The following is a 25,998-nucleotide window of genomic DNA, read 5'->3' as shown; positions in this document are numbered from 1 at the left end:
GCTCCATGGGTGGAAACAAAACTTTGTCTATTTGGAGGAGGTACAGTGTAGACAGGGGCAGCTCACAGCTCTCTGCCCATGTTTGGTACTCAGCTGTGGAGGAACTCTCACAGAGTTACACCTGCAGTTATGACAACTACAGTGATGCCATTCCCACCTGTGCCACCCACAGACAGCGACAGCAGGGCTGTAACACAGACATGGCCATTGAAGAGTTGCTACAGCTCTGACACCAATCTGGAAATGTTCATGTGAGGCACTTATTGAAAGTATAGCCAGTTTCTCTCTTTCTCTTTCTCTTTCTCTTTCTCTTTCTCTTTCTCTTTCTCTTTCTCTTTCTCTTTCTCTTTCTCTTTCTCTTTCTCTTTCTCTTTCTCTTTCTCTTTCTCTTTCTCTTTCTCTTTCTCTTTCTCTTTCTCTTTCTCTTTCTCTTTCTCTTTCTCTCTCTCTCTTTCTCTTTCTCCCTTTCCCTTTCCCTTTCCCTTTCCCTTTCCCTTTCCCTTTCCCTTTCCCTTTCCCTTTCCCTTTCCCTTTCCCTTTCCCTTTCCCTTTCCCTTTTTCTTTTTATTTTCCAAGGATGAGCAATAAGGAAACCCAAATACAGATGTCTAACCCTGTCTGATTTGCCCAAGGTCAGACACAATTTCTGATGAAGCAGGGAAGCCATGCCAGAACTCCATGTCCATAATTGTAAGACCTTCCTCCTCCTTCTTGTCTTATGGGAGGTTTAATTCTGATTCAAGGAAAAAAATCCTCATAATTGGCACAACCTCTGTGAAAAATGGAACTCTGCTCATTAAGAGCTTTGCAGTGGCCAGGGACTACTTCAAATATACTGTGTGGGGAAATAGCCTCTGTATTTCAAAAACATGCTCTGTAAAAAAAAAACAAGTTTAAGAAAAGCTCACTTAAAAACCTAGCTATCAGAGAAGAGGATTACAATGAGAAGCAGAAAAAAGGCTGAGTAGTGGGCGAGTTTTCTTGGCATAAACTCATGCATGATAGACTTCACACACAGATAGATAGACTCAAAGAGGTCAAAGCTCTAAAAAACCTGGTTTGCTGCATTTTCCCTCACTGCTTTTCTTTTATTTTCTACTATGCACTGCATAGTAGTCTGTTTGCCAAAGTCCTGGAGAGCTTTTACTTCCAACATCAGGTCAGCACCCTTGAGGGGCATGGGTACAGGGAATTATGCCATGCTTAAAGAAATAACAGAGTTCAGGGAGCTTTCTTTTTTTGTTTAAAACAAATGTTCTGTTCCACTGTAATCAGTTATTCTTAGCAAAACTGTATCATTCCCCATGGTTTTTTCCCTGTTCTGCCACTGCTTTTCTTCCAAACACATAGTGCAATTCTGTTCCCTCTGAGTGCAGTCTAACATTGTTTTTCCCGGACTAATTTAAGGGAGAGTGACAAAACACAAGTAAGTCAAAATGCATTCCTAAAACTTGAGGCGAATTCAGGTAACTATTGCTTTCCAAAAGGCACCAGAAAAGCCTCCAACCTGCGGGAAGCAAGCAGCAAACCTGCCAGCATTACAGATAATGTTGCAGTCTGCTTCTTTCTGACTTTAGCATCTTTATCTTACCACTAACACCAGCACCTGAAAAATTTGACAGATATTATTCATGAAAACTGAAACATGATGTCTGTGCAAAGATAACATTACTTGATTTGAAATGAGTGCTTATCTAACGTTGCCTCCTCCCTGGCACCCTTGCTTGCTGCCGCACTTTCAAACCATGCATTCGGGTAAATCCCTCCACAATCACAGAGCAGCATTCTCTGCAGAAAATAGACTGGAGCAGGACCACCAGGAGAAAAAAATCTGCCCACATCAACCTCCCCTGCAGCACTGGCAGCCCTGCTGGTGGTGTTAGTGCATGGAAATCTCCAAGGGAAATTGACAAATTTTGGAATGACTGAAAACAACCACAAAACATGACTCTTGCCTTGACCAAGCTGAAAGAAGTTTTGCATCAACAGTAATGAATATAAAGTGTGGGTTGTGCCCCCACACCATGGATCCTCCTCAGACCAGCCCAGAGAGAGCCAGACAGGGCAGGCAAGGCCCCCAGGACCCTGAGCCACAGACCATCCTGGGGCTGATTTGGTTTCTTGCATTGAGCATTGGGCTGCAGATGGACTTCAGCAGCTCTGCACTTGTGGCAGCACAGCTGCTGCTGTGACACTTCCCAGCCGACAGCACCTCTGTTTTCCATCAGGCTGTCACTGAATGGTTTCCTTTGTACCTTTTCTCTAAGTGTCTTCTTAGAGAAGACCACTGCTGGAGAGAAGGCCCCCAGCACAGGCAGGTGCTTCAACTTGCTGTAAAGTGGCTGTCCTCATATGACAGCAGACGACTCTGCCTTTCCCCCAGCTCGTACCTCGGACTGTTGAGGTGTCCTTGTAGCAGAAGCCCCAGCAAACAGTGCTGCAGTTCATACCTTCAGATTAGTCTCCATGCATGAGAGCTTCTGGATGTGGATATCCCAGGATATGCTGCACAAACTAATGCATCACCTGACCTTACACTCTGAAGTCCCCAACATTTGCAAATCTTACTACCAGATATATAAACATGAAATAACATAAGCATCATCTTTACACAAAAATCACATAAATTCTGATATGCAGTGCCCATTTAAAACCAGAAAATAGGTTTTGAAGACTGGTTGTCCATCAGTACTTTGTCAGAACTCCCAATAAATGCAAAGGTCTGACCTTTTCCCCCAGACAATTTCCTTTTTGTAACAGCAGGAAGACCCAACCAAGCAGTGAATTTCTGTGAGGATTACAGCACTTCTTGGGTGGCTGATGCGAGCTGGCCTCTGGCAGCAAGCCATGATGCATACTCCAGCAGTGCACTGCATTTCAGAGGTTATTGCTTGCACATTACTGCCGGGCAAGCGAACGCCCCAAACGCTGGAACAAATTCAAACGTCTTGGAAGGAGATATCTTCCTCAGCACTGGCATTCGTGTGCCGTGGCGGTAAATTACGCCCAGAGTGTTCATTTTCTTTTTAAATGTGTTCTCATCTTGTAATAATTAATAGTGTCAGGTTACTGGTGTGAAAAAAGCCTGACTTTACAACAACGATGGATTAATGAAGTAACAGTCATGGCTGGAGTAGCAGCAATAAATTGTTAGAGGAGTGACACACCTGAAGCAATACTTTCAAAGGCCTTAAATTATTTAAGTTTCAATGTCCCTCATAAATATTGGCTTTTGTTAATATTTGTTTCTGTGTTAAAAGTGGAAGTCAACAGCTCTGGCAAGAGCAAGTCTTTTGCTGATGAGCATGGGGAAATAGCGTGCCTGTGCTTTCCAAGACATCCTTGTCTTCCCCAGGGATGACAATGTAGATCTCTGGGCTTCTCTCTTTGGGGATGTGACATTCAAACCCCACAGAATGAGAAAGGTCTAGAAGCCACAGCACTGAGCTTGCAGGTCAAAACATCTCTTTTTAAAACTGTAATGAAGTAAGAAGCTCTTGAAACTGGTAAAATGGGGAGAAAGCAGAGTAAGCAATTTCTACTTTTAATAAAATTTTTTATTTAATGCATTTTAAGGTACGAAATGGAAGAAGAAGAAGAGATACAAAGCCCTGCATATCTATTGGGAGGGAAGAAAATCTCATTCCTCATTGGGAAACTTACTGGATGTCAAAGAGCACTAGACCAGGCTTTTGGAAACCATACCAAAGGGAAAGGCAAAGGGAAAAAAGCATATTGTCTTAATTTATAATGTGTCTGGCAAGAGATTCCTAATTGCTGGCATAAATTGATATTAAAAATTGACTGCTGATAACAGTGGAATTAGATCACTTTGTAACTGATGAAGACTCTGTACGTATTTCCCAATACTTACAATCAAATAATTAGCTTTTGTTAGTTATTGTCAATAAGACTGATGATTGATGACAAAAAATCTGAAAATTACATGAATTCTGCCAAACACCAACTCAATTCAGTCCACACAGCAAAACCAATACTAAACCTTTTTGCAAAGCAAATAGGATCTAAAGAAAAGACACTAAGACCTTTGAGAAGCTTCACAATGAAATAAAAACGTTTTCTCTGTCCTTGAATGTTTTGTTTCCCAGACTAGAGATTATCCTCACTGTAGTCTCATCATGGCATCACACTCTTCCTTTATTTCCATCAAGACTTTCATCAGGCTGTGATCTGTCCCATGGGTCACCTTCATAATGTTATAGGCCTTTAAGAAAGAACAGAAAGGGACATGTTACTCATTGTGCAGACCATGCAGAGGGGCTGGGCCCTGGAGCAGGGTGGGATATAAATGCTGGTCCTCAAGTGGCTGGCACCTGGGGGCTTGAATTTGTGACATGGCTGAAATAGGAATGAGGTATCCCAATGATTTATCTCTGACCAAGAAGGAGGCACTGACACATTATTTTTAGGTGTTAATATCCACAAATATATTGCACAACTGGATGTTTGGAATAGCAGAGAGAGATACTTCTTCACTTTTGAGACATGAAGGCCATCTCAAGATTGGTCAACTACAACACCCAAGGTTTTGATACACTATTTAAAAGATGACTGTGATGTTCATGATGTTAGGAACCTGAAAGTCCTGTAAAAATAGAAATGGATTTAATGCTTAACCCATGGAATAAAGTACCTTAACTTTATCAGGAGCAACTATACATAGCATCAAACAAAAGAGTACATTAATAGTTTCACTGTGAAAAGGCATGGAGGGAAATAGGTCTTTGCTGCATTTCCCAGAGATTATTCTCTCTATGTGCTTGTCACCTTCTACTGCTGGGCTAATTTACTCTTGCTGATATTGCCTGCAGTGTTGCTGATTTCCTGCCACTGACATGTCTGCAATGCTCTTTGCCCAGCTCGTGTTTAGATCATCACTTTTCATATGGCATTTCTGCTTCTTCTATTAAATTCCTCCTGAAAGGAGGGAAGTCCTAGATGGAAGCTGATTCAGCACTTCTGAAGATAGAACAAGGGAGCTAGTAGTGTACAGGCAAGCGGAAAGATCACAGATTTTTCATAGTCCTAAACTGAAGAATTGCAAAAAACTAAATGCAGCCTGTGTTTCAAAAGGTTCCTTGTCCAGTTAGCTGACAAAATTCAGCTAAATTTGATTTGAATTGAAGAGAAAATATGTTTTGGGGAAGAACTGTTGAGGAAGTGGCCTCATTTAAATTTGATAGATAAAAATAAATATATATTTTTGTGGAATGAATTAAAGCCTACTTCCAAATTATAGAGACTGGCAAGCATATGGAAATTCCAGCACAGTTTATTTTTGCTTCAAATTCACTAATTTTTAAAATAGGGAAGAAGCATGAGACTGCAAGAACAAGTTGAAATATCAGTCAAAACTACCCATAGTGAGCAAGGAGCTCTAAAAAGAGTCAAATATGTTTTAAGCTACCACAATGACTTACTACTAAATGAAAAAATATACTCAGTTAAAAAGAACGATGGAAATACTTTAATCGCTTTAGAAATGGCAAAGAAATGTGAAACAAAATCAGAAATACAATTTTTTTTTTTAAACATGCAGCTGCACTGATGGTAACTAGGAGGGGAGAGGATCACTCTAGAGCAAAGTGGCCGACTGAATTGGCCCTGGATCCTGACACAATGGTGCACACTCGCATGCCCTGTCCCAGAAAGCTGATTTATTGTGAATGATGTATGCTAAGAGCTGCACATCAGGATACATCTGAGTGATAGTCCTGAGGCAGCTGACCTGGATCTTCAGCCCCACTACAGGATAGAGGTCAGGCTCATAGTGATAGACTTGGACCCTGACACCCTGAGTTGCATAGCCAGAGATGTCTGTATATATATACCTCCATTAAAAGCCACTAATCCTTAATATCAAACTTAATCTTGAGTTAATGCTACCATTTCTGCCTTTCTCCCACCTCCCAACATTTTATTTCCACTTCTTTTCTTTCCTAAGTATGCCAGACAAAATCATTCAGTCTTTATCCTTTTGTTTCCTTGGAGGAAATAAATAATTCTTATGCAATGTACCATCTCACACACTGCTGTACAAGTCAGAACCAGTTGCATCCAAGTTAGAACAGCCATGACTTGTGTAATCCCTAAATTCAACTGCTATTATCTTATGTAGCTGTTTTGGTAAAGGTCAGTGCAAAACTGGGGATAATTTCAGCTCCAGTGCAAGGAATTGTTTTACTGGACAGAAGTAGGAACACGTGGGCTCTCTGCCCACTCCCTGCTCTCCTCAATCCCACAGCTCACCCAGCAGAGATGAGGTGAGCTGTTTCACGTGCTCTGCGTGGTCTCCCTCAACAGAGCAAGTCTGATTATGAAAAGCTGCAAGGTAGGCCACGGTGTCATCAGGGCCACACCCTGTCTCCCTTAAGAGCATAAATCCCATTAGATCAGAGGTACAGCTGCTGCTCCATGAATGAGGAGCAGTGCAGGTGTTTGTGCCTGATTTGTGTGGGGATGGGACCCATGGCCATGGCTGAGGGGAACCCTGGCAGATGCAGGATGGCACAGCTCTGTCACATGGAAAGCAGGGAGCAATTAGCCATGTGCCAGAGTGGCACAAAGTGTGGGCTAGTATTTCAGAGGAAGTATCTGTGGTTTTCTGTCTGTTGATTGAAGGGGACAAGTTATTAAAGCAGGCACAGGAATACTATCAACAACAGCTGGGAAACAACACAGTGTTTGAAGCAAACACCTACAGAAGTGATTTCTTCAGTGATCCTGTGAGACCTGGGAAGGATTTTACCCCAATTCCTATGCTTTTTGCCTCCACAACAGGGATTTCTAAAGAAAGGAAGTTGTACATTACCTGTTGTAGGTGGTCATGAGACAAGACAGCCGTACCCATCAGCTCATGTGGGACAAAAGTACTCCCATGACCATGCCATGTCAGGCTCTTCAAATTGTTTTTTAGAGTGGGCTCCAATTCCTGTCTTTTGCTGACAAATGCTTTCCAGATCTATAATTCAATCTGTTCTCTATTATGTCTTTCATATATTTGTAAATAAATTTTAAAATAAACCAGGGGCTACCTTCAGTTTTTATTCCAGAAGAGTATCGCCTCTCTGTAAAACTTCTATTTCAAATCTAGCAAATAAGATTCTGCATGGCCCAATATAAGTTTAGGGGGTGATTTCTTTCTAGTGGGCAACATAAAGCCCTCCACATTATGTAAGCCTTCTTTTGGGTGTGCAGGGCAGAGAGCTAAACCCATAGGGCCCCAAGAGCAAGGTGGTTATGATCATGATTCATTTTTCTGTGGCACAGAGAGCAACAGTGAGGTCTGGGCTGCAGAGCCAAGTGTGAAGATCTGCTGGTCTTAACAGAGAATGTATCTACTGCAGAGAGGCTGTCAATCCCCAGCAGCTCTGAGGCTGTGCCTGATTAAACAGGATTTATATGTGAGGTGAATTCCACTCAGATCCCAATTCCTCTGCACCTTCCATATCCTTCTTAATGCCACAGTGAAATTAGTCTGACGAGGGTTCCAACAGGGTGCTGCTATTCAGTGTCAGAGTGTATTAAGAAGAGTAATGAAGCAGAGAAGGTAATCGAGTTTCTGCTCTGAGCATGTGGCATGCTCTGTTGACACATCTAATCACAAAGGGGCAAATTGTGTTCTCATATAACTCTAGGACATTATCTGAGTAATATTAGGAATCACATCCTTTAGTCACAACAAACTGGGAATTACATCTTCCTCTAATTTGTTCCGGTGTAGACAGCAAGGAAGTGAATCAGTTGCAGAGCTCATCTGAAGAAGTTACATGGAGAAACAGGATGACAAGAAGCTTTTCCTTCTCTCAGCTGTGCTCCCAGGGAGTGGGAGCTCAGTCTCTCCTTGTCCCACACTTGGGTGAAAAAGGGGAGGCTGGATAGGGAATAGGCAAAGCCATGACAGGATTCTACACCTCAGTTGTAAAGCACTTACTGTGCCCTTGTGGAGCAAGGCTTGGAGCCTCTCCTAGAGACTCACTGAAGTATGATGCAGAAGGGCAAGCAGCACCTTAATGTCCCTTTGCAGAGAACGAGGAGGTCAAGCCTGGAAAAGGTTTCTGTGTTAGGCATTGCTCAGTTTCCAAAGGATCATAGATCATTGCAATCTGGCTTGTAATGGGCAGCTTCTTCAGCAAGAACGTATAAACCCCATTGCAATGTCCACCTTCACTGACTAGCAGTGAAGCACTGACTAGATTTGTCTCTAGGGGAATTCACTCCAGTTTAATCTAATGCAGTACCACATTAGAAATGCAATTAGAACAATGCCTGTTGATAAAATTGTAGCAGTGTCAATGAAAACAGAAGCTCCTCTGACTGGAGTCTCATTCCGCTGCTAAAAGGGAAAGTCTGAATGTCTGGAAATTATAGATATTTTGGGGGAAAGAGCAGAGGGATTACCTGGCACATGACAGATATATGACATACTTCTGAATAATGCATAAAAATAGAATTTATTACTCTTCTGTCTGCTTTATAATGATTGGAATTGGCTATAATTTAAGTAAAATATATAAAGTGAAGATATAAGTTTTACCAAGACTTAGCAAGAGTGGCATCATATTAAACACTAATTTATTACTTCAACATATGAAAATTATCAGTAATTCAGCTTGCATCATAAATCATGTAAAAGATTAATAAGATATTAAAACCAAAGAGATATCAGGGTTGAAGAAAAGGTTAAGTATAAAATACTAATACCTAGAGAGTAATTCTGATATTATCTTTATAGGAGACCTGGTCAGGAGTGGAAAAGCACTTCTCCCCACCTGCAGTGGAGACACCCATCCCCTTCTATCCCAAGCAGCTGCCCTAACTTTTTGCCACAAATCACTTCATATAGCATGGACATTAATCAAAGGGAATGTAGAGCCAAATTCTTCACTTCTTTCCAACACTGGTGCCAGAAACTGGGCCTGCTCCTGCCCAGGCAAGTAGCTGGGCCAGGTGGCTTTTGGCAGCACACGTCAAAGGCAACAAGGAGCTGTGTCAGGAACTGGAGGTGAGTGGAGACAGGGAACCACATGGAGCATGTAGTGTCCTCAGGGCAAGCTGATCACTGGACAATCAGTAACATAAGAGAATAAAACCTTTTTGAGGAAAACCAGAGGCAGCGCATCTTCCAGGGGGAGCAAAGCACCCCAGGAGTGATTGAGGGCTTGAGATGGGATGCAAGATTCTGCATCCTGAGGACATGTTGAACATGGAAAGGGATTATTTAATATATTTAAGATTATACTATCAGCAATATAACAGTAGGACAAATAAGAGCCTGAGGTACAAGGAAATGAATATAAAAGTCAGCTCAGGTACAAGAGGGATGACTTAAAGCTGAAATGTAACTAACAAAGCATAGCTGCAAGACCAGATCAAAGATGATGAATGATAAGAAATACGAGGGATCAAGAAACATGCCTGTTGATTTCATTGTGGCTCAGAATAAAATACACACATAAAAGACCAAGTTTTCCAGCCTGAAATCAAAGAGCCTGATAGGGAATAAGGAGGGTAGAAACTGCAGCTCTCCTCCTGGCCCTATGCTTTCAGTGTTCTCAGAATTATTTTGTTATGGGAATAAGGAACATATGAAGTACTGAGATAATTTTATCTCTTCAGATCTAACAGTAATTTTTCATCCAGGCACCTCTGAGCTATCAAACCATAATTAGCTGTGACTGATGCTGGAGAATGTCAGTGCCTGAAATGCTGTGCTGGGCAAGAGTGACCCATCACCACACCCAGCTGCAGCCTGGGGAAACACCACTGATGGAAGAAGTGGTGAGGAGTATCCAAAGGCATGAGGGGGGAGTCACACAGCAGTTTTGTGGGAAGCAAGGGAGGAGGATGGAGAAAAACTATTTCACCATACTGACCTGTTTCAAGGTTTCCAGTGCCTGAGGAAACATGCCTTGACTGTACTGCAGTTTGCCCACTCGCATCAGCTGGACAGCTCTCAGTGGATGGAAACCAGGGTAATATAGGCTGTAGAGAAACAGGAGGAAAATGTGTCACTGTCAGCTCTCACCTTCACAGTCACTGCCTCTGCGGAGAGCTATTAGGGTGGGACTGCAAAGTCATTGTGAATGTTAATAAGATACTCAGAGAAAATTAGCCGCAATACTGAGAAGCATGAAATACTGAGGGGAATTAGCAAATTATTACTCTCCATCCCAGAGGAATGCCTTTAACATTATCCTGTTAGAAAGTGACAGGAGCAGGATTATTTAATTTGCTACTCTTGGATAATACAATAGCATTTACTGTACTTAGTGTTGCAAACAGAGGTCCTTGACAATCTCAGGTCTCTGGAGAGGCATAATTTTAAGAGGAAGCTTCATCAGGGAACCCAGTCCTGGACTGTCCAAGATGAAGGAGTGGGACTGCAGTGAAAGCAGGTATGCAAGTGTCATTACCACTGCTTCTGAGGGTTTGATGCTGCTCCCTGTTGCATAAACAGAGCAGGTTCTGCACATTAAAGGAAACATCTCAGACTTGTCTTGTTCATCTACACAAGGTACCTGCTAGTATGAGGAAACATTCCTGTCCTTAATTAAGTTCACAGAAGCAGAGGTTCTATTTAAAAAAAACCAGAACGATGCTTTCTTTTTTCGAGGAAGTACATGGAGAGTGGTATCATCATTAATTGCTCTCAAGATGCTCTTGAAATGTTCATGGTGGCTGCTCCACATTTTTAAATTCCACTGGCCCTTGGCTCATCATATGTGGATTTGCACCCCAGCCCTATGTTCTGGATGTGCAGATCATGCTATCTTGAAAAAGCAACTTGGGAGCTGCAGAAAGCCATGGATGTAACTTGCCTGGAACTGGCCATCAGGAAACATGAGGTAAAGGGACACACTTGGAAGTTAAGTTACTTATGAAAGACCTTATATATATTTTGGACTAACTATCCCAGAATCACAGAATAGTTAGGGTTGGAAGAGATGCTGGAGATCACCCAGTACAACCCTCCTGTCAAGGCAGGGTCACCTAGAGCAGGTAACAAGGGAACTCATCCAGGTGGATTTTGAGTGTCTCCAGACGGAGAATCTATGACTTCCTTGGGTGGCCTGTTCCAGTGCTCTGCCAGCTTCAGTGGAAAGAAGTTCTTCCTCATGTTTTATTCTATGGCCAGTGCTCCTTACCCTCTCACTGGGCACCACTGAAAGGAGTTTGGCACCACGCTCTTGGCACTCTCCTTTGAGAGGTTTAAATGCATTAATGAGATCCTTCTCAGTCTTCTCCAGACTGAACAGGCCCAGCTCTCACAGTCTCTCCTCATAAGAGATGCTCCAGACCCCACATTGTTCTTGTGGCTTCTATTGGACCCTCTCCAGTAGCTCCTTGTCTTTCTTGTGCTGAGGAGCCCAGAACTGGACACAGTATTCCATAAGTGGCTGCACCAGGGCTGAATAGAGGGGCAGGATCATCTCCCTCCATCTGCTGGCCACACTGCTCCTGATGCATGCCAGGACACCCTTGGCCCTCCTGGCCATAAGGGCACTGCTGGCCCATGGACAACTTGTCACCCACCGGTACCCCCAGTCCTTCTCCGCAGAGCTGCTCTCCAGTGGGTCAGTCCCCAGGCTGTGCAGGCACTTGGGGTCATTCCTCCCCAGGTGCAGGACCCTGCACTTGCCCTTGTTGGACCTCACCAGGTTTCTCTCTGGCCAATTCTCCAGCCTACTGAGGTCCTGCTGAGTGGCAGCAGAGCCTCCAGGTGTATCGGCCACTCCCCCAGTTTGGTGCCATCAGCAAACCGGCTGCGGGTGCCTCCTATGCCACTGAAAAACAAGCTGAATCAGAATGGACCCAGCACTGATCCCTGGGGAATGACAGTGACTCCAGACTATGCAAATGAAAGAACAAAAGCCTTAAGCACAACTCACCAAAGACAAACATCCTACTTGATCAAAGAGCATTTTATTTCCTCAAGTATACCAGCAGTGTCTAAGAATACAAAATGAGTCGCAACTTCAGGAAGAATCACCAATAAACTTTCCAAAATCTACTTTTCAAAGATAATATTTTTTTGTGTTTATACCAAACCTATGATCATCAGAGTTCAGGGTAACTGTTAATGAATGATACCACTGCAGTCAGGAAGACACTTAAATCTGCACAAGTATGATTAAATGCATGCTAAGACATTAAATGAGGTAAATTTGTACAATGTACAGAAATCATCTGATAAGTGCATGCAGATTAATAAGTTATCTTTTTCTGTTATATTTCATGAATGAAAATGCAAACACAATTAAATACAAGTAATTGTTTAAATGGCAGCATATCTGGCTTCCTTATAAATCCCTAATTAGGATGTGTAAACATAATGAAAAATGTTTTTGTACCCGAATTCCCCTATTCCACTCATCCTACACAGTTTTAGTGAAGACATACAGAAATACATGGAAAGCATGCCTGGCAGGATCTCAGCAGCAACAGCTTTTGATCTGCCAAAGCCTCTTATGGAACAGCAGAAGCCAATTCCTCAGTGAGAATAACCCATCCTGAATTGCCACAAGCACCTCCTGCTCAGCCCCCTTGTGGGTTGCTGTTCAAAAAGGCTGAAAAGCTGGCAGACAAGAGAGAAGAAAAATGATAGCACTTATCTCAGTCCAAACTGACCATTCAAGAACTTCAAGGGTCTGGTCAAGCAAGCACTAGGAAATTATCAGTAGGTTTATTTTTAGAATTTGTTTCTGATTGTTATATTAACATGGTGCTATCTGATACTAGTGAAATAGGAAGAAAATGCAGAGATTTTGGTGTGAATTAATGAGGAGTAATAGAAATTCCAACACTAACATAGACACAAATGGAAATAATGAGCACATGCACACCTTTGTAAAAATTGATATGAAAATGTCTATATGATTGCATCCTTCTGCTCTCCTCTGTGACTGCTGTGACTGCTCCAAAGGAAGGAGTAAAAATGTAATTTCCTCTCCTCTGTGCCACCAAAGGGCCAGGATGCCTGGGGAAGGATCATGGCCACAGGAGAAGGTGTCAGGGAGACAAAGATTTTTGCATGAGATGATAACCCATCTCTGTAGGCCCCATTAGACTGTTTCTGCTGTATCCTGACAGCTCTGATTCTTTTGCCACTGTTCTTTCACAGCCACTTCACATCTCTGTCATTCCACACCTTTATCTTTCATCCTATCAACCATCTTTTTAATCTTCCTTTCCTCACCCTTCTGAATAACCAGCCCCACTCTGATACCAACACAAAGAGGAAATGTGGGTCCTGCCTCTCCTACAGCCAAACGAGGGTGGCAGCTCAAGCAGAAAACTCCAGGCTGTGCTTTAGTTCATCAATGTGGTGCCTGCCAAACTTCACACAACACAATGTGGGTCCATCAGAATTCAGAATATGCCCTTCCACACAAATGTGTTTCTTTCTATAGATCATACACCTGCAGTCACTAGAGGTCTGGGATTGTGGTATATGCAGTACCAGGGAAAACAGACAGCAATTTAGCAATGTCAGGTACTCAGTTCAAATTACCAGCCATAAACTAAAGCAAGTGAAAGCTTAAAATGAGGACAGAGAAGGAGTAAAATGTGTGAAATGAGGAGCCCTGTGCTCATAAATATTTACAAAGCTGTTTTACTGAGCTGATTTATGCTCTCATCTTATGAATGTACATAGTTCCATTTTGCAAGTCTTAAAACTGGCATTTGAAACAACTGTTTATTTTCATATTCTGGAATAAATCTATTAAACTATTGGAACACTGTTTATGGAAGGACATCCATTGAGTGTGTTTACTAGAGCAATCTAGGCAGCTTGCATCTCTTCTAGGAGATGTGCAAGTGGGGAAAAAGCTGATGGCTTCTTCAAGACATTCCCAGGATTCAGTATTATGAAACGCTGGTGTGACAGAAAGAACAGTGCCTGCAGTGTCAGGCATTTGTGGACCAATTTATTATCCCCATGCATTGCTCTGAACAAAATCAAGTGGATAGATTTAAGAATAAGGAAGATATTTACCAGCCAAGGAGCTGATACCTAAAGACTGTCAACAAGAGACCAAGATAACTATAGAAAAATACATGCTGTAAAACACGTTACAGCTTGGGAAGAGTAGGATTTCAATCTGGAAAGGGTTTTACGAGATTTATGAGGGCCTGAGGGACAAGAAGGGAAACAGTAACATAGTGAAAGATGAAGTAAGCATAGTTCTGTGGAGTGATGCTTCCTTGCCCTTGGCACTGGTCAATGCCCAGTAGATTATCTGCAAAGAGAGATTAAACAAAACACAACTAACAAGTAAATCTGCACTGCAAACAAGACAGCTGGAGGAGGCTGACAAAGAGCTGTACACTTTGTACTACATCCTCCGCTTTTATGAGGCAGCACAGCTTTGTTCCCATCTATGCCCAACAGCATCCGTGCTGGCCTGTTCCTCCAGCTTACCCTCCTGCCTGTCAGCTGGTCCCCCCAGCATGGTGTTGTTGTATGTTTATTCAGTTCTGTTAAAATTGTTAGTATTTCATCTGTTTGGTATGTTCCTGGTTCTCCCCCATTTACTGCTTTGGTTGGTTCCATTTGTCTGTTATGTAAACCCCTCCCACTTTTCCTGAATGTTCCCCGTCGATCACCTTTACCCTGCCCCATCTCCCCATCCATCACTGTAAACCCCACCTCTCCTTCCAGCTCCTTCCATGTACATCATCCCTTCCTTGACACGTTATTGGTTGTTATGTTCCCACCTTCTTTGTATCCCCATTGGTCCCTGATACTGTAACCTCCTCCCCTTACCCCTCCCTCTGTGAGCTCCCATTGGACTCTGGACTGTGCCCACCCCTGAGATAAAACCCAGTGCACAGAGGTGCTCGGGGCTCTCTTCGGTCCTAATTTCTCCCAGCCCAGACCCTTGTGCTCATACCCTTCTCCTGAATAAATCTGTTCCTGGGAAGTACAGCCGAGTGAGTCTCCTCCTTCCTTTTGCTACCACCCATGACGCCTGATGTGTCAGAGCCCGGCAGGATTCGGTGCTCTGAAGGTTCTGCAGTGGGATCACCTTTCCCCTGCAGTTCCTGACTCCTGGCGACTGCCCGTGCCGGCGTGGCACCATAGAGCTGGCCCGGAGCTCCGGTGCGGCCAAGAGCAGCATCATGGTGTCATCTGGAAACCCCACAGAAATGCCTTCTGTTGCCTCCTCCAGGTCATTGAAGATGGAGTTAAACAGGATGAGTCCCAGGACAGACCCTGTGGTACCCCTGCTGTTCCTGGCATCAAACAGGGTACAACCCAACAACCATGTCCTCTCACCACACCACCCAGCCAGGATGTTTTACCTGTCCAGCTCTCTGCTCACCTGGGCCATAACACCCTAACCTGCATGCTGGCTCCCTGATGGTCTCAACCTTGCACAGACAATAGGGAGCAGGCTGCCAGCTGCCCTCAGTGCCTGCTCTGGAGGTAGCCATCTGGTCTGATGGAACAGTAGGGGTCACATGCTCTCAGATAATCCCTGGTTCAACCCTTATCCTGGGATATGCCTGGGAGACTTCATAAATGACCAGTGAGGCAAAGAAGTCACCACCTAGCTAACTATTCAAAACCACAAATGAAAGCTATTTCCCAGTCTTCAGGTAGCTTGCACCAGTGCTTCACTGTTCCCAGCAGCAGCAGTTCCTGCATTTCATTCACAACATACAAGGATACCAATTTTCATTCAGCAAAGAAATGGCCTGTACTATGTAAAACAGTAGCTTTTCCTAAGGAAATCCACTACTCCTCTTGGTAATTCAGCCTCAAGGTTTGCCTTGACTAACCCCCAGAGCAGACAGTAATCATATACTTTATAAAGCATTTTTCTCTTCATTCTATGTATTAGCTCTGAATCTCTTGAAGCAATCTGTTGTGTAAACAGTGTAAAAACCATAACCCTTGACAAAATTTAGCCAATTCCTTCTATGTCTTAATAATGTAGTTCCATGAATTCCACTCAACTTATCTCAAATTACAAGGTAAAAAGTCAGAGCTTTAGTGAATTGTGAATTTAGCTCTCGTGAATTAAAGCCTAGTATTTTTATAAAAAAAAGAATACGCAAAATCATTGCATTTTTCTGATGACTCATATTTTAAAATAGATGTCTACCATTCCTTGCAGATCTGTCTGTAGGGCTAACATTTATACTGCTGTCTTCAGCCTGATGTAATTATAAGCAGGAGGAATTATAAAACCTGAAATAAAGGTTTGAAATGGAAATGTTACAAGTCTCTTTACTACGCTGACATGTAAAAGGTGATGCTATAGTAAGTGTAAACTGGTTTTCACTTTCAGTGCAAGTAAATATGACAGCATAAAAGACATAAAGCAGTTTCAGGAGCCCAAACAACACAGGCTCCAGAGCTTCAGCAATGGCAGTGAGGAGAATGCAAAGAGGACAGTATCAGCTTCACAACAGAAATGTGCACCACAAATACAGCACCCAATAAATTCAACCTTCTCTTCTTTCCCTGACTTGTCCTTGATTTCTGAACTCCTAAGTATTTGAGTACATTCATTAAAGCTGTTCACTGAACTGAAGCCTAGTGTTTTATGTTGTCCAGTTACTTGTTTTTTTTTCTTTAGTCAGTGGTGTGAAACTGGTCAACTAATTCACATATTATTTTTACTACTTGGCTGGGAAGCTGAATGGGTTCTACACATGAGAACTGTGGTAGATATTTTTAGGAAGAAAATAAGGACAAATTTTTATTTGTGCTAAAAAGTATGAAATAGTCAAAGAAATCACATGCACCAGGAACATAAGACAGGTAAATTGTCTACTCATTTAGGAGTTTACAGATCTTTAAGTCAAAGGTGCTGTTCAGTCTGATCTGCACAGAATTTCACCTAGCAATTCTTGCTCTAAACCCAACAATTTGGGGCTAAAGTAGTGCTTAAGAAGAAATGCTCTATTTATAGAAAATAATCTTAAGCAGCTTTATACATAATTTGGTCACTGTTTTATTTTTTGATGAGCATGAGCCCTGTGCAAGAGTTTTGCCTGGAATGAACAAGGCTGCAGTGTTATTTTTGGAGAAAATGGGAATGTCGTTGATACTGGCTGTTTTCAATAAATATTAGAAGTCTGGTTGGAACCTTGAAATTTTTAAGGGCACTATATCTGTATTAACCTGTGTAAAATATTTAGGGGTTACTGTGAGAACCTGTAAAAAAATACTGGCCTGGCTTTCATGTTAATATCACGTTTTTTATTGGAATAATAATAATAACAATAATAACGTATACCTATTATTCTTTCTGTTTTTTCTTTCTCTTTCCCCCTCTCTTTTTTTTTTTTTTTCTTAACAACTTCCTATCTATCATGGATAACCAGGTAAGATTAAATCAGTCCAGTACTTCAGAACTCCCATAATACCTTCTGCAGCCATATTGTTTTTTGAGTAGAAGACTAAGTCCTTTACCTGTGGCAGACCTGATATACTCCAGCTGCCCTAGAATGTTTATTGTCCATTTTATATGCCCACCACAGTGCCTCATGGAGACGATCAAAGCATCAGTGAACAGTTTAATTCTGGCATCAGTCCTTTCTATTTTTTCCTGGATTTGACCTCTCTCACTTAGATTTTGGGATCAGCTCCTCAGCACTAGCAGGGAGGTTTTCCTGGAGGAAACCACTAGTGCACATCCTTAGAGCATTATAAAAATGCTTTGCCAGCAATGGGAAAACATTATTAGAAGAAATTTTATTCTGGGAAGTCTCTTACAAACTAAAGCAGGAGAAATTACTTTCTGTGATTACTATGCAAAACTACTAATTATCTCTAAGGAACTTCTTCTGGTCTAACCAACTAACAGCAGAAAATTGGCATCATTTTCTGAGCCTGCTGGGGCAATATCAGTACAGATGTGCAGATTTAACACCTCTGATCAGAGGTCATTTGGAAGAATCCATACTCTTATAAATATATCCTGGCTGTACATTTTTGCAGCCTAATTTAAATGTGCTCTCTCTCTCTTTGGGTTGTTTTGTATTGGCAGAACTCTTGGCTACTCCCCAAGTATTGAGATTTTCACCAATGCCCACAGCTCATGTATGAGCCTCATCCTACTGAGCAGCAAAGTGCATGGCATGACAGTCTTTGTTCTGCACAGATAAGATATGGAGGCCCAGGCAAATGAAATAGTTTTTCCAATGTTACAAGATAAAATCTCTGGGAAAGTTAAACCTAGATTTCATTGGAGCTCTAGGATGGCTTTTGGTTCATGCATAGTCTGGGTCTTTTGTCTGTGCTGTCTTGCTTACCTGTCTGGCTCTAACAATCCAAATGAAAGAAAATGAAGTTTTAGAGGCTTAACAGGCTTGCTGTATTTTGTAAACAAAATGTAGAGATGGTAACCATAGTTAAGAAACTTTTGTGCCAGACTGACAACTTTTTTCTGTTTTCTTTTTTTTCTATTCTGTTGTCACTGAAGAAATGTCCTGTTATTTCTGTGGAACAACTGCCTCTGGAAACAGTTCAGGATTTAAATCTGTGAAATAATGCCTCAAAATATTTTTCATCACATCTGCATCTCATACTGTTCCATTACTATTTGTTTCAGTAATTTAGCTGATATGATCAAATAAGCAATCATACTTCTTAATTGACTGAATTCTCTAGAAATGTTAACTATCCATCTCAGAAATTATTTCTCTCTGGCTGCTGATCATTCTGCCATATTCCTTATGATGATAATTTATGTCACATTATAATGAATATTGTTCCAGATGTTTTCTCTGCCAAGATTTGAATGATAACTTCAATAAAATGAAAAAATGGGATAAAGTGCAGTTTTCATCTTGGCTGTTGATCTGTCTAACACATCCACTTAAAATGCTAACTCTCTCGGTTTGAACTGTCCAATGTTCCCTCCTGTTATTATGAGATGTTAAGGAAATAAAGGGTGCCCAATATGAAATGGAAGTAGGAAAATATTTTATATATATTGTTTCTGTGTCCTGGCTGAGCTTCAAAACATCCTGTAGCTCTTGGATTTCTTTGTCCTAATCTCACCACCTCTACAGATAAAGATGGCAGCGTGGCCTGTCACTGAAGATAGGAACACGCTTGTCTCCACCATTGCATAACCAGGGGAGTAAGAGATTAAGATCAATAGTTTAGTTCAAAGGATTTATAAAAAGATTTTAAAAGCTATACAGATTTCATTGGGAGAATGCCAGAAAATACAAGAAGGGGAAGAAATGCATTAAAGGAACAAAATGAAAGCTAATTAAAGAGAACATGCACGGGAAGAGAAGCAAGAAGCTGAAGAGAAATGTACACTAGAGACACTGTAATTTGTGACAAAGATCTTGGCATCACTTTCTCCTCCAGCAGTGAACCTCTGACCAGCTGTTGATGAATGGTATGAAAAATGACTTCACTGTCCCTATCTCATGCAGCTAAGAATACAAGATTGCAGGTACAAGAAATGCAAGTTTAGACTTTGGTCTTAATCAGAGACCTACAGGTTTGCATGATCTCTCTTCTTCATCCACAGAGTGACAGGAAAACGTAAAGCATTGATGGATCTTTATGCAAGTCACATATGACTTTCCTCTAATTGATTCCCTCTGCTGTGACACAAGTCCCCCAGTATCTGAGCCACACACATCTAAATACTACTGCTGTCAGCAAAGCTTGGGGAAGTCAGATGAGTGTGTATGGGTGTTCACAAGCTGCAGAAGGAAGGACAGAGCTGGTAGCTCTGACATCTTCTTGCAAAATGTCTTCTCTGTACTCACCAGTATCTCAATCACCTCAGCAGTCTGTTGTAACACAAAAGTGATAACATGCTCATTCTTGACCACACAGGTTCTTTACAGGCCCACCTTTCTTGTGCTTTTTTTTTTTCTTTCTCCCACCATATTGTCACCTTTCAAAATTTGTCAGGCCTATGCTTTACCAGCTGCCATTTCAGTTTGTCTATAGTGCTAGATACAACTCTTGTAAAAAATAATAGCAACAACAACAACTGAATTAGCATTTGCAAAATTTAGTGAAATTCTCATGCATAACTTGATAAAGCATGTCTGAACAAGAACTCTATTACCTGATGTCAGATGCCTCATTTAGAAAACTAGCCTTACTCCTCCTCATGTCTCAGCTTTTCTGACTGTAAAATGAGAATACTGATTTCTTTATTCATTAGACTAATATGAGGGCCAAATACTATCATGTTTGTGAACAGCTTTGGGAGTTCCATAGAAAGATTATGTAGGAGTTTAAAATATTAGCAATATTTTCTGAAAAGAATAACAAATCCTTGGTAGGCTACAGAGTTAAAATGTGGCAGCTAAACAGGACCATCTGTCTGAGCTGGAGAACACGTAACTTCCATCCAGTTGCTCAGCTGGCTACAGAATTTCTTGCATGGCCCAAAAGGCATGTAAATTGCTCCAGAGCTTCCTAGGAAATAAAACAATCTGGAATAAATGGGAGGGGGGAAATAGTATTTTTACAGAAAAATAGGAGACCAGCTATGAACTTTATGCATAGCAATCATGAGCAATAATTTCTCCCAGGCTTCAAAGTGCTGCCTGAAATGCTAGCTGAATATAAAGGAGAGATTTTTTTCAGGTTACACATCACAGTGCCTCTTCACAGCATGGAAAACAGTGTGCAATACTTCAGATGACCAAGGCATGCTTGAACTCTGTTTGCAATTGAAAGTAACATGTTCATCAAGCAAGCATCTTTCGAGAAAGATAGTTTGTGGTACACCTTGATTAATGGGTATGTTTGTACCTTGGCAGTACAGGCACGAGGTAAAAAATTTTAAAGGGAAGGTCTCAAGCCACTATTTTATAATTATATGTTATTGACCCAAAAGATTGTGAGGATTTTCAAAATTATACCTAGCTACAGTTACATGGCCCAGCCACTCAGGTCTTGTTTAGAGACATGAGAGTATGATGAAAGATACTCTCCAATAGGCACTTTGCATCAAATTCCCTCAGTATGAGGTTTTGGATTGAATTTCTAGGTTAGGTCATTAGAGATCCATGTCTTCACATGATGAGGACAAGATAAGGGATGAACAATTCATTTAAGCTAAGGTGCAACACATTCAGGGACCTATTGAATAAATCTCCTGTATAAAAACAGAAACAAAGTGTTCCCAGACTGAAAATAAAGGGCACAATATACAGGACCACAGTTCCCAAAGAATTAGCTGTTTTTCCTTCTGCTTAGTGCCAGCTACATAAAAACACATAATGGATCTGTTGGAAGGATGTTGTCTCCCATCGTGAGAACTCCAGCTAAGGAGAGCCATGGAAGGGCGGCCACCTCTCTGGCCCAGACCACAAGTGCAGTGGCTGAAAATGTCACTGAAGGATATGGCCTTGAGCCCACCAGAAGAACAAAACCAAACCAATCCCCAGGCAAATGAACAAATGAAACAAAAATGTCAAACAACCAAAAAAATCTGCTCTGGAAGCTGCACAGGAAATCTTTTGGAGTTACTTGACAGAGACTTGATTAGTGCAGCCCTTACAATGATGCTTGCCCAGGCACCAGTGGAGGCACAGACATTTTGTGTCCAACCTCCCTTCCCTAAAGGCCATGGGTAGGTATCCCATGGTGGAGCACACTTTGGACAAGAATCCTCTGAAACAATCTGGTAAATGTTTACCCTGCAACCGACTCACTGAGGGCAGTGCAGGCACAAAAGAAGAGCTACAACTGCACTATCATGCCTAAAGCACAAGAATAAATGCCTTCTAACTGTCTAACATTACGAAACAGTGAGCAACCACATTCTCTCTCAGCTGATTGTATGGAGGCAATTACCACATTGATTTATGGATGAGTGGGGATGGAGGAGGGGAAATGAGCAAAAAACCATATGTGGACTCTGTCAAGTACTATTTTTCTCTATCAAATGTTATTTGGGTCCCGCTGAGCTAAAGAAAGACTGTAACACTTGGCCCACAGTTCCCAGTAGTGGACCTCTGTGCAATGAGACCAGGTTCACAGTTCTAGCTCAAATACTAGCCAGCACATGGGGGAGAGCTCCAGCAAGCTGCTGTGCAAGTGCAGCAGAGCTGTCAGAGTAATCAATCTGTGGGTCGTGGACCACTATTTCATCCTGTGTCCCAGGTTATACCCCTTTGTTGGCTAAAGCTCTCTGGCATAATATTTACTTTTGGTTTCCCATTACATAAACCAGCTGTGTTTGAGGCAGAACTCCAGTCTGTCTCACAACTTACTATTTCAAACAGTAAAAAGAAATTCCCTTTTCTTCCTCTTCCCAGATACAATTCTTCTCTGTTTTCCTCTTCTAGTTTTTCATCTTTCTTTCATATTTTCTCTATCCCTACCCTTATATTTTCTTTCAGTATTCTCTATCCTAACAGTCTGCCTTTTTCCCCCTCTAACCAACTCTTACTGTATTTTTATTCACAATTTTAATATTTTTTCACTCCAGGCTTGTCTCTACCTATGTATAACCAAAGTGCTAAGCCCTGTGTAGGTGAGCTGCTCAACATTGGATGTGCAACATGCTAGATATCCATCTTTGAAGGAACTGCTAGACCACTAACAGCTGTCTCAAAGTAAACTCCCTTTATGCACTGCAAATTACATGTTAAGACATGCAATGGTATACTGTGCATAAAGCCTCAGGAAACCATCCATTGATCTATGATATGCCCATTAATCTCTGCAGCCTAAAGGGCATCTTTCTAAATTCGTACAGGAGCCAGGCTTGAGAAGAAATCTGTCAATATCCTTTTGTGAGGCACAGGAAAAACCACATACTGAGCCTTTGCTATTAAATGTGAATCCATAGAATGAGGCAGTCATCAAATTCTAAAATGGCATTTACTTGCCTCAAGCAAAAATAAAATGTCATGGCTCCTTCTGATTTTGCAAAGTACCACAATTTGATTGTCAATTTGTGATTTGTCTGAAATATGGCTTAGATATCTCTTGGCTTTCATGGCATCCGTTCTGAGGATTTTTTTATCACTTCCAGTTTGTATTTCATGCTGGACCAGATGTATCTTAATAGAGTGCAGAAAAAGGCCTCTGCTAGGTGACAGCTTCTCTCCCAGAAAAATGGAGATCTTTTCCTGGAATTACTCTGCAAATGCACGTCATGGCACTGCAAGCCTTCTTAATAAAAAGGTTTTATGCTGCCCCTCTGATCTGTATTTTCCTTCTTTCTCTGCTTATGCTGGTACATCAAGTAATGTTCTTGGTCTGTTTTCTCCCCTTTTTCATGAAAGATAGTTCTTTGACAGGGTTCTACTAATTTCTTATTGGCTTTCAGCAGACTTTTTTGAGCAAAAAAAATGTATACCTTATCAGAGTCCTTGATATTTAGTTATTTACATTGCCCCTTATCAGGGACAGCTGGTGAGAGTTGTACCTTCATATAAAAAGTTCTTACAAGTTTTTATACATTACTATAAAGTACAAATAATGTTAATAATGCAAATGGATTTTGCAAAATATGTACCTTCTGACAATGCTGGTTTGAGGCTACAATAGAGTAGTTTCTATAAAACTGACGAGTATTAACTTTGTGGCATTTGTTTATGAATAGAGATGAGCCAAGAGGGAAATTTCGCTGTGCATGGATGTACACTGACAGCATGAATACTACTGTGTAGTGAAAGTATTTCCATCATGACATAAGTAGATTTAAAATGAATATGTGCAGATATGCAGATTGCCTAAAAGATGAGCCCAGACAGATTAAATATACCCATGCCACAATTTTTTTTTTCATTCCTACATGATTGAATGCAGTTCAAGTCATTTCATACAGTATGTCATACAATATTATACAACACACGAGACATAACAGTTCAAGCCAATTTCATGTGGAGAAATACTTACATCAGAAAACAACCACTGAACGAGGCTATCTTCCCCTCAACAGAGAAGCCATAAATCGAGATATTACTGGGTTAGAGAGTACAGGGATGCCTTGTTTTGTCTCCATGCCAGAGCACATACACTCACCTCTTCTATTTCTCTCTACATTACAGACAGAGATTCAACAACTAAAAGAGGTTAAAGACAATTTATACATGCTTTGAAGAAAGAGAGCTTGGCCAAAGCTCAGATTTATACTTGCCAGTGTACATAAGACTATCATACTTGATTAGAAATTGTAACTGCAGTATGAAACAGTTCTCAAATTACAATTTCAAATTTTCAGCATTTACAATATGGGGGTAAGCAGGCTGATTTTCAGGAGGAGTTTGAAAATAACGTCAATTCTTGATAGACGTAATTCTTCTGCATAATACCAGAGACAGCTTGTCTACCTATAGACTTTCAAGGTTAATTTGAATTCATTAATGGTGTGAATTGAAAATTAATCACTTAATAATCACTTCAGCCATGTTGTAGATTCTGTCACTGAAAACTAACACAGAGTTATTTCATATTTAGGTTGATTCATTTCCAAAGCAAACTGGGACAGACTGCAGTAAATTGAGAAAAAACACAGGTATTTGAAAAGATTAATTAAAGCACTCTAAAATCTATTTGGGTTATTTACCCTTGAGGCAGAAGCTTTGGTCAAACAAAAATGGTATGCTTAAAAAACAAAAGCCCTTCACTTTTGTGAACATTGGCCCAAAACATATGTAACGATAAAGTCCTATGATGAATTGTCCTCTCTTCATAACAAAATTGGATGCATTTTATATGACTTGTTCCAAACAAACAGGAGGTAGCTAGGAAATTGGCTAATCTTGAAGGGAGGAGAAAGAAAAAAAGATTTTTCTATAAGATACTAGACATAATTGGGCAAGAGTCAAACTAGACACAAGATTATATTTTGCATTGTCAGGTTAATAAAGGGGTTGTGCTACATTTTGATCCAAAATTGATGGTACGATAATGATAAATTATGAAGTACTAGTTAGAAATGGCATATTGTGCCTAATGTACTAGCAAATACTAACCCACCAGCAAACACATAATCAGTTGCTATAGTAATTCTAATCTCCACCTATGCCTCAAGAATTGTTAAGGGATGTGACGAATTCTGTCCTTTACAGAATGTGTACTTTCTCATAATCGTGTTTAGTGGATTTTCTGCAGAATCCCCATGTGCATACTGCACAGATCACACACGGCCTTATCAGATTCAAATAACCGATCTGAATTTTTATTGAGCACTGACCTTTCCAATATACACTTAATTTGTGTTTACATCTAATATATATATCATGAGCTCAAATATTCCACTCTGCTTGTTTTTAAACAGAAGGCAGCATGAAAGCAGTTTACTAGGAAAGTGGAATCTGATCAAAAAGAATAAAAAGAAAGTACAATAGTTAATTATTTCAAGCCTAAAAACTGGAAGCAATTCTCCCATGTGTATAAGGGCCAGTACAGGTCCTGTACATCAATTAGGCCCACTTAAAGCACATTTTAAAGGCTTAGAGAGGATTTATATGGTGCATAAGCCTGGGGCTGTCTGCATGTGAATTTCATCCCCTATGAATATACCTGTCAAGATAGCTGAAATCTGAACATTAAGGAGGTTGTTAGCCAATCAAAATCTAAATCTGCAGACATTGTCTCCTCAATTGTATTTGTCTCTTCCCTTTCTCACAGCAAAACAAAGTGGTTACAAGCACAAAGCAAGTGCAAGAAACAGTGGCCACAGTACTAAATTTTCTCATTTAAGCTGCCCTTAAGAGGAAGATGGATGGTACTCTCTGAAGAAAAAGATTGTTTCTCTGTCTTGCTCTTCTAAAGGAAGAGCTTTTAGCTGTAGTCCATAAAATTAATTTCTCTGTCAGGAAATGCAGGGAACAAGGAATACTGCACTAAGCTCACAAGATCCACAAGCCATCGATTACTTGTTTTGTTCACATAAATGAACAAATGCTTTAACAAATGCACTAAGTGAAGAAATTATTAAATGGAATTTAATCATGCATCTTACGTTCACATAAGACTTAAGATGCGTGATTAAATTTCATTATATGTGG

The 25,998-nt window shown here is 41.0% G+C and overlaps 1 protein-coding gene across 1 annotated transcript in view; it reads right to left on the bottom strand.

The window, feature by feature from the left end:
- Window positions 1-3,535: 3,535 nt before the first annotated feature.
- Window positions 3,536-25,998, bottom strand: part of SMYD3 (SET and MYND domain containing 3) — a 404,628-nt gene continuing 382,165 nt past the window's right edge. The window contains exons 11-12 of the mRNA XM_086878169.1: window positions 9,897-10,005; window positions 3,536-4,225 (exon numbers count right to left, since the gene is read on the bottom strand). Of these exons, the coding sequence (XP_086734295.1) occupies window positions 4,124-4,225; window positions 9,897-10,005 (211 nt within the window). The 3' untranslated portion in view covers window positions 3,536-4,123. The remainder of the gene's footprint in view (window positions 4,226-9,896; window positions 10,006-25,998) is intronic.

This window comes from Cyanistes caeruleus, chromosome 2, assembly GCF_971803275.1.
Source record: "Cyanistes caeruleus chromosome 2, bCyaCae1.hap1.1, whole genome shotgun sequence".
NCBI classification, from domain to species: domain Eukaryota; kingdom Metazoa; phylum Chordata; class Aves; order Passeriformes; family Paridae; genus Cyanistes; species Cyanistes caeruleus.
This window is presented reverse-complemented; position numbering and strand designations above follow the sequence as displayed.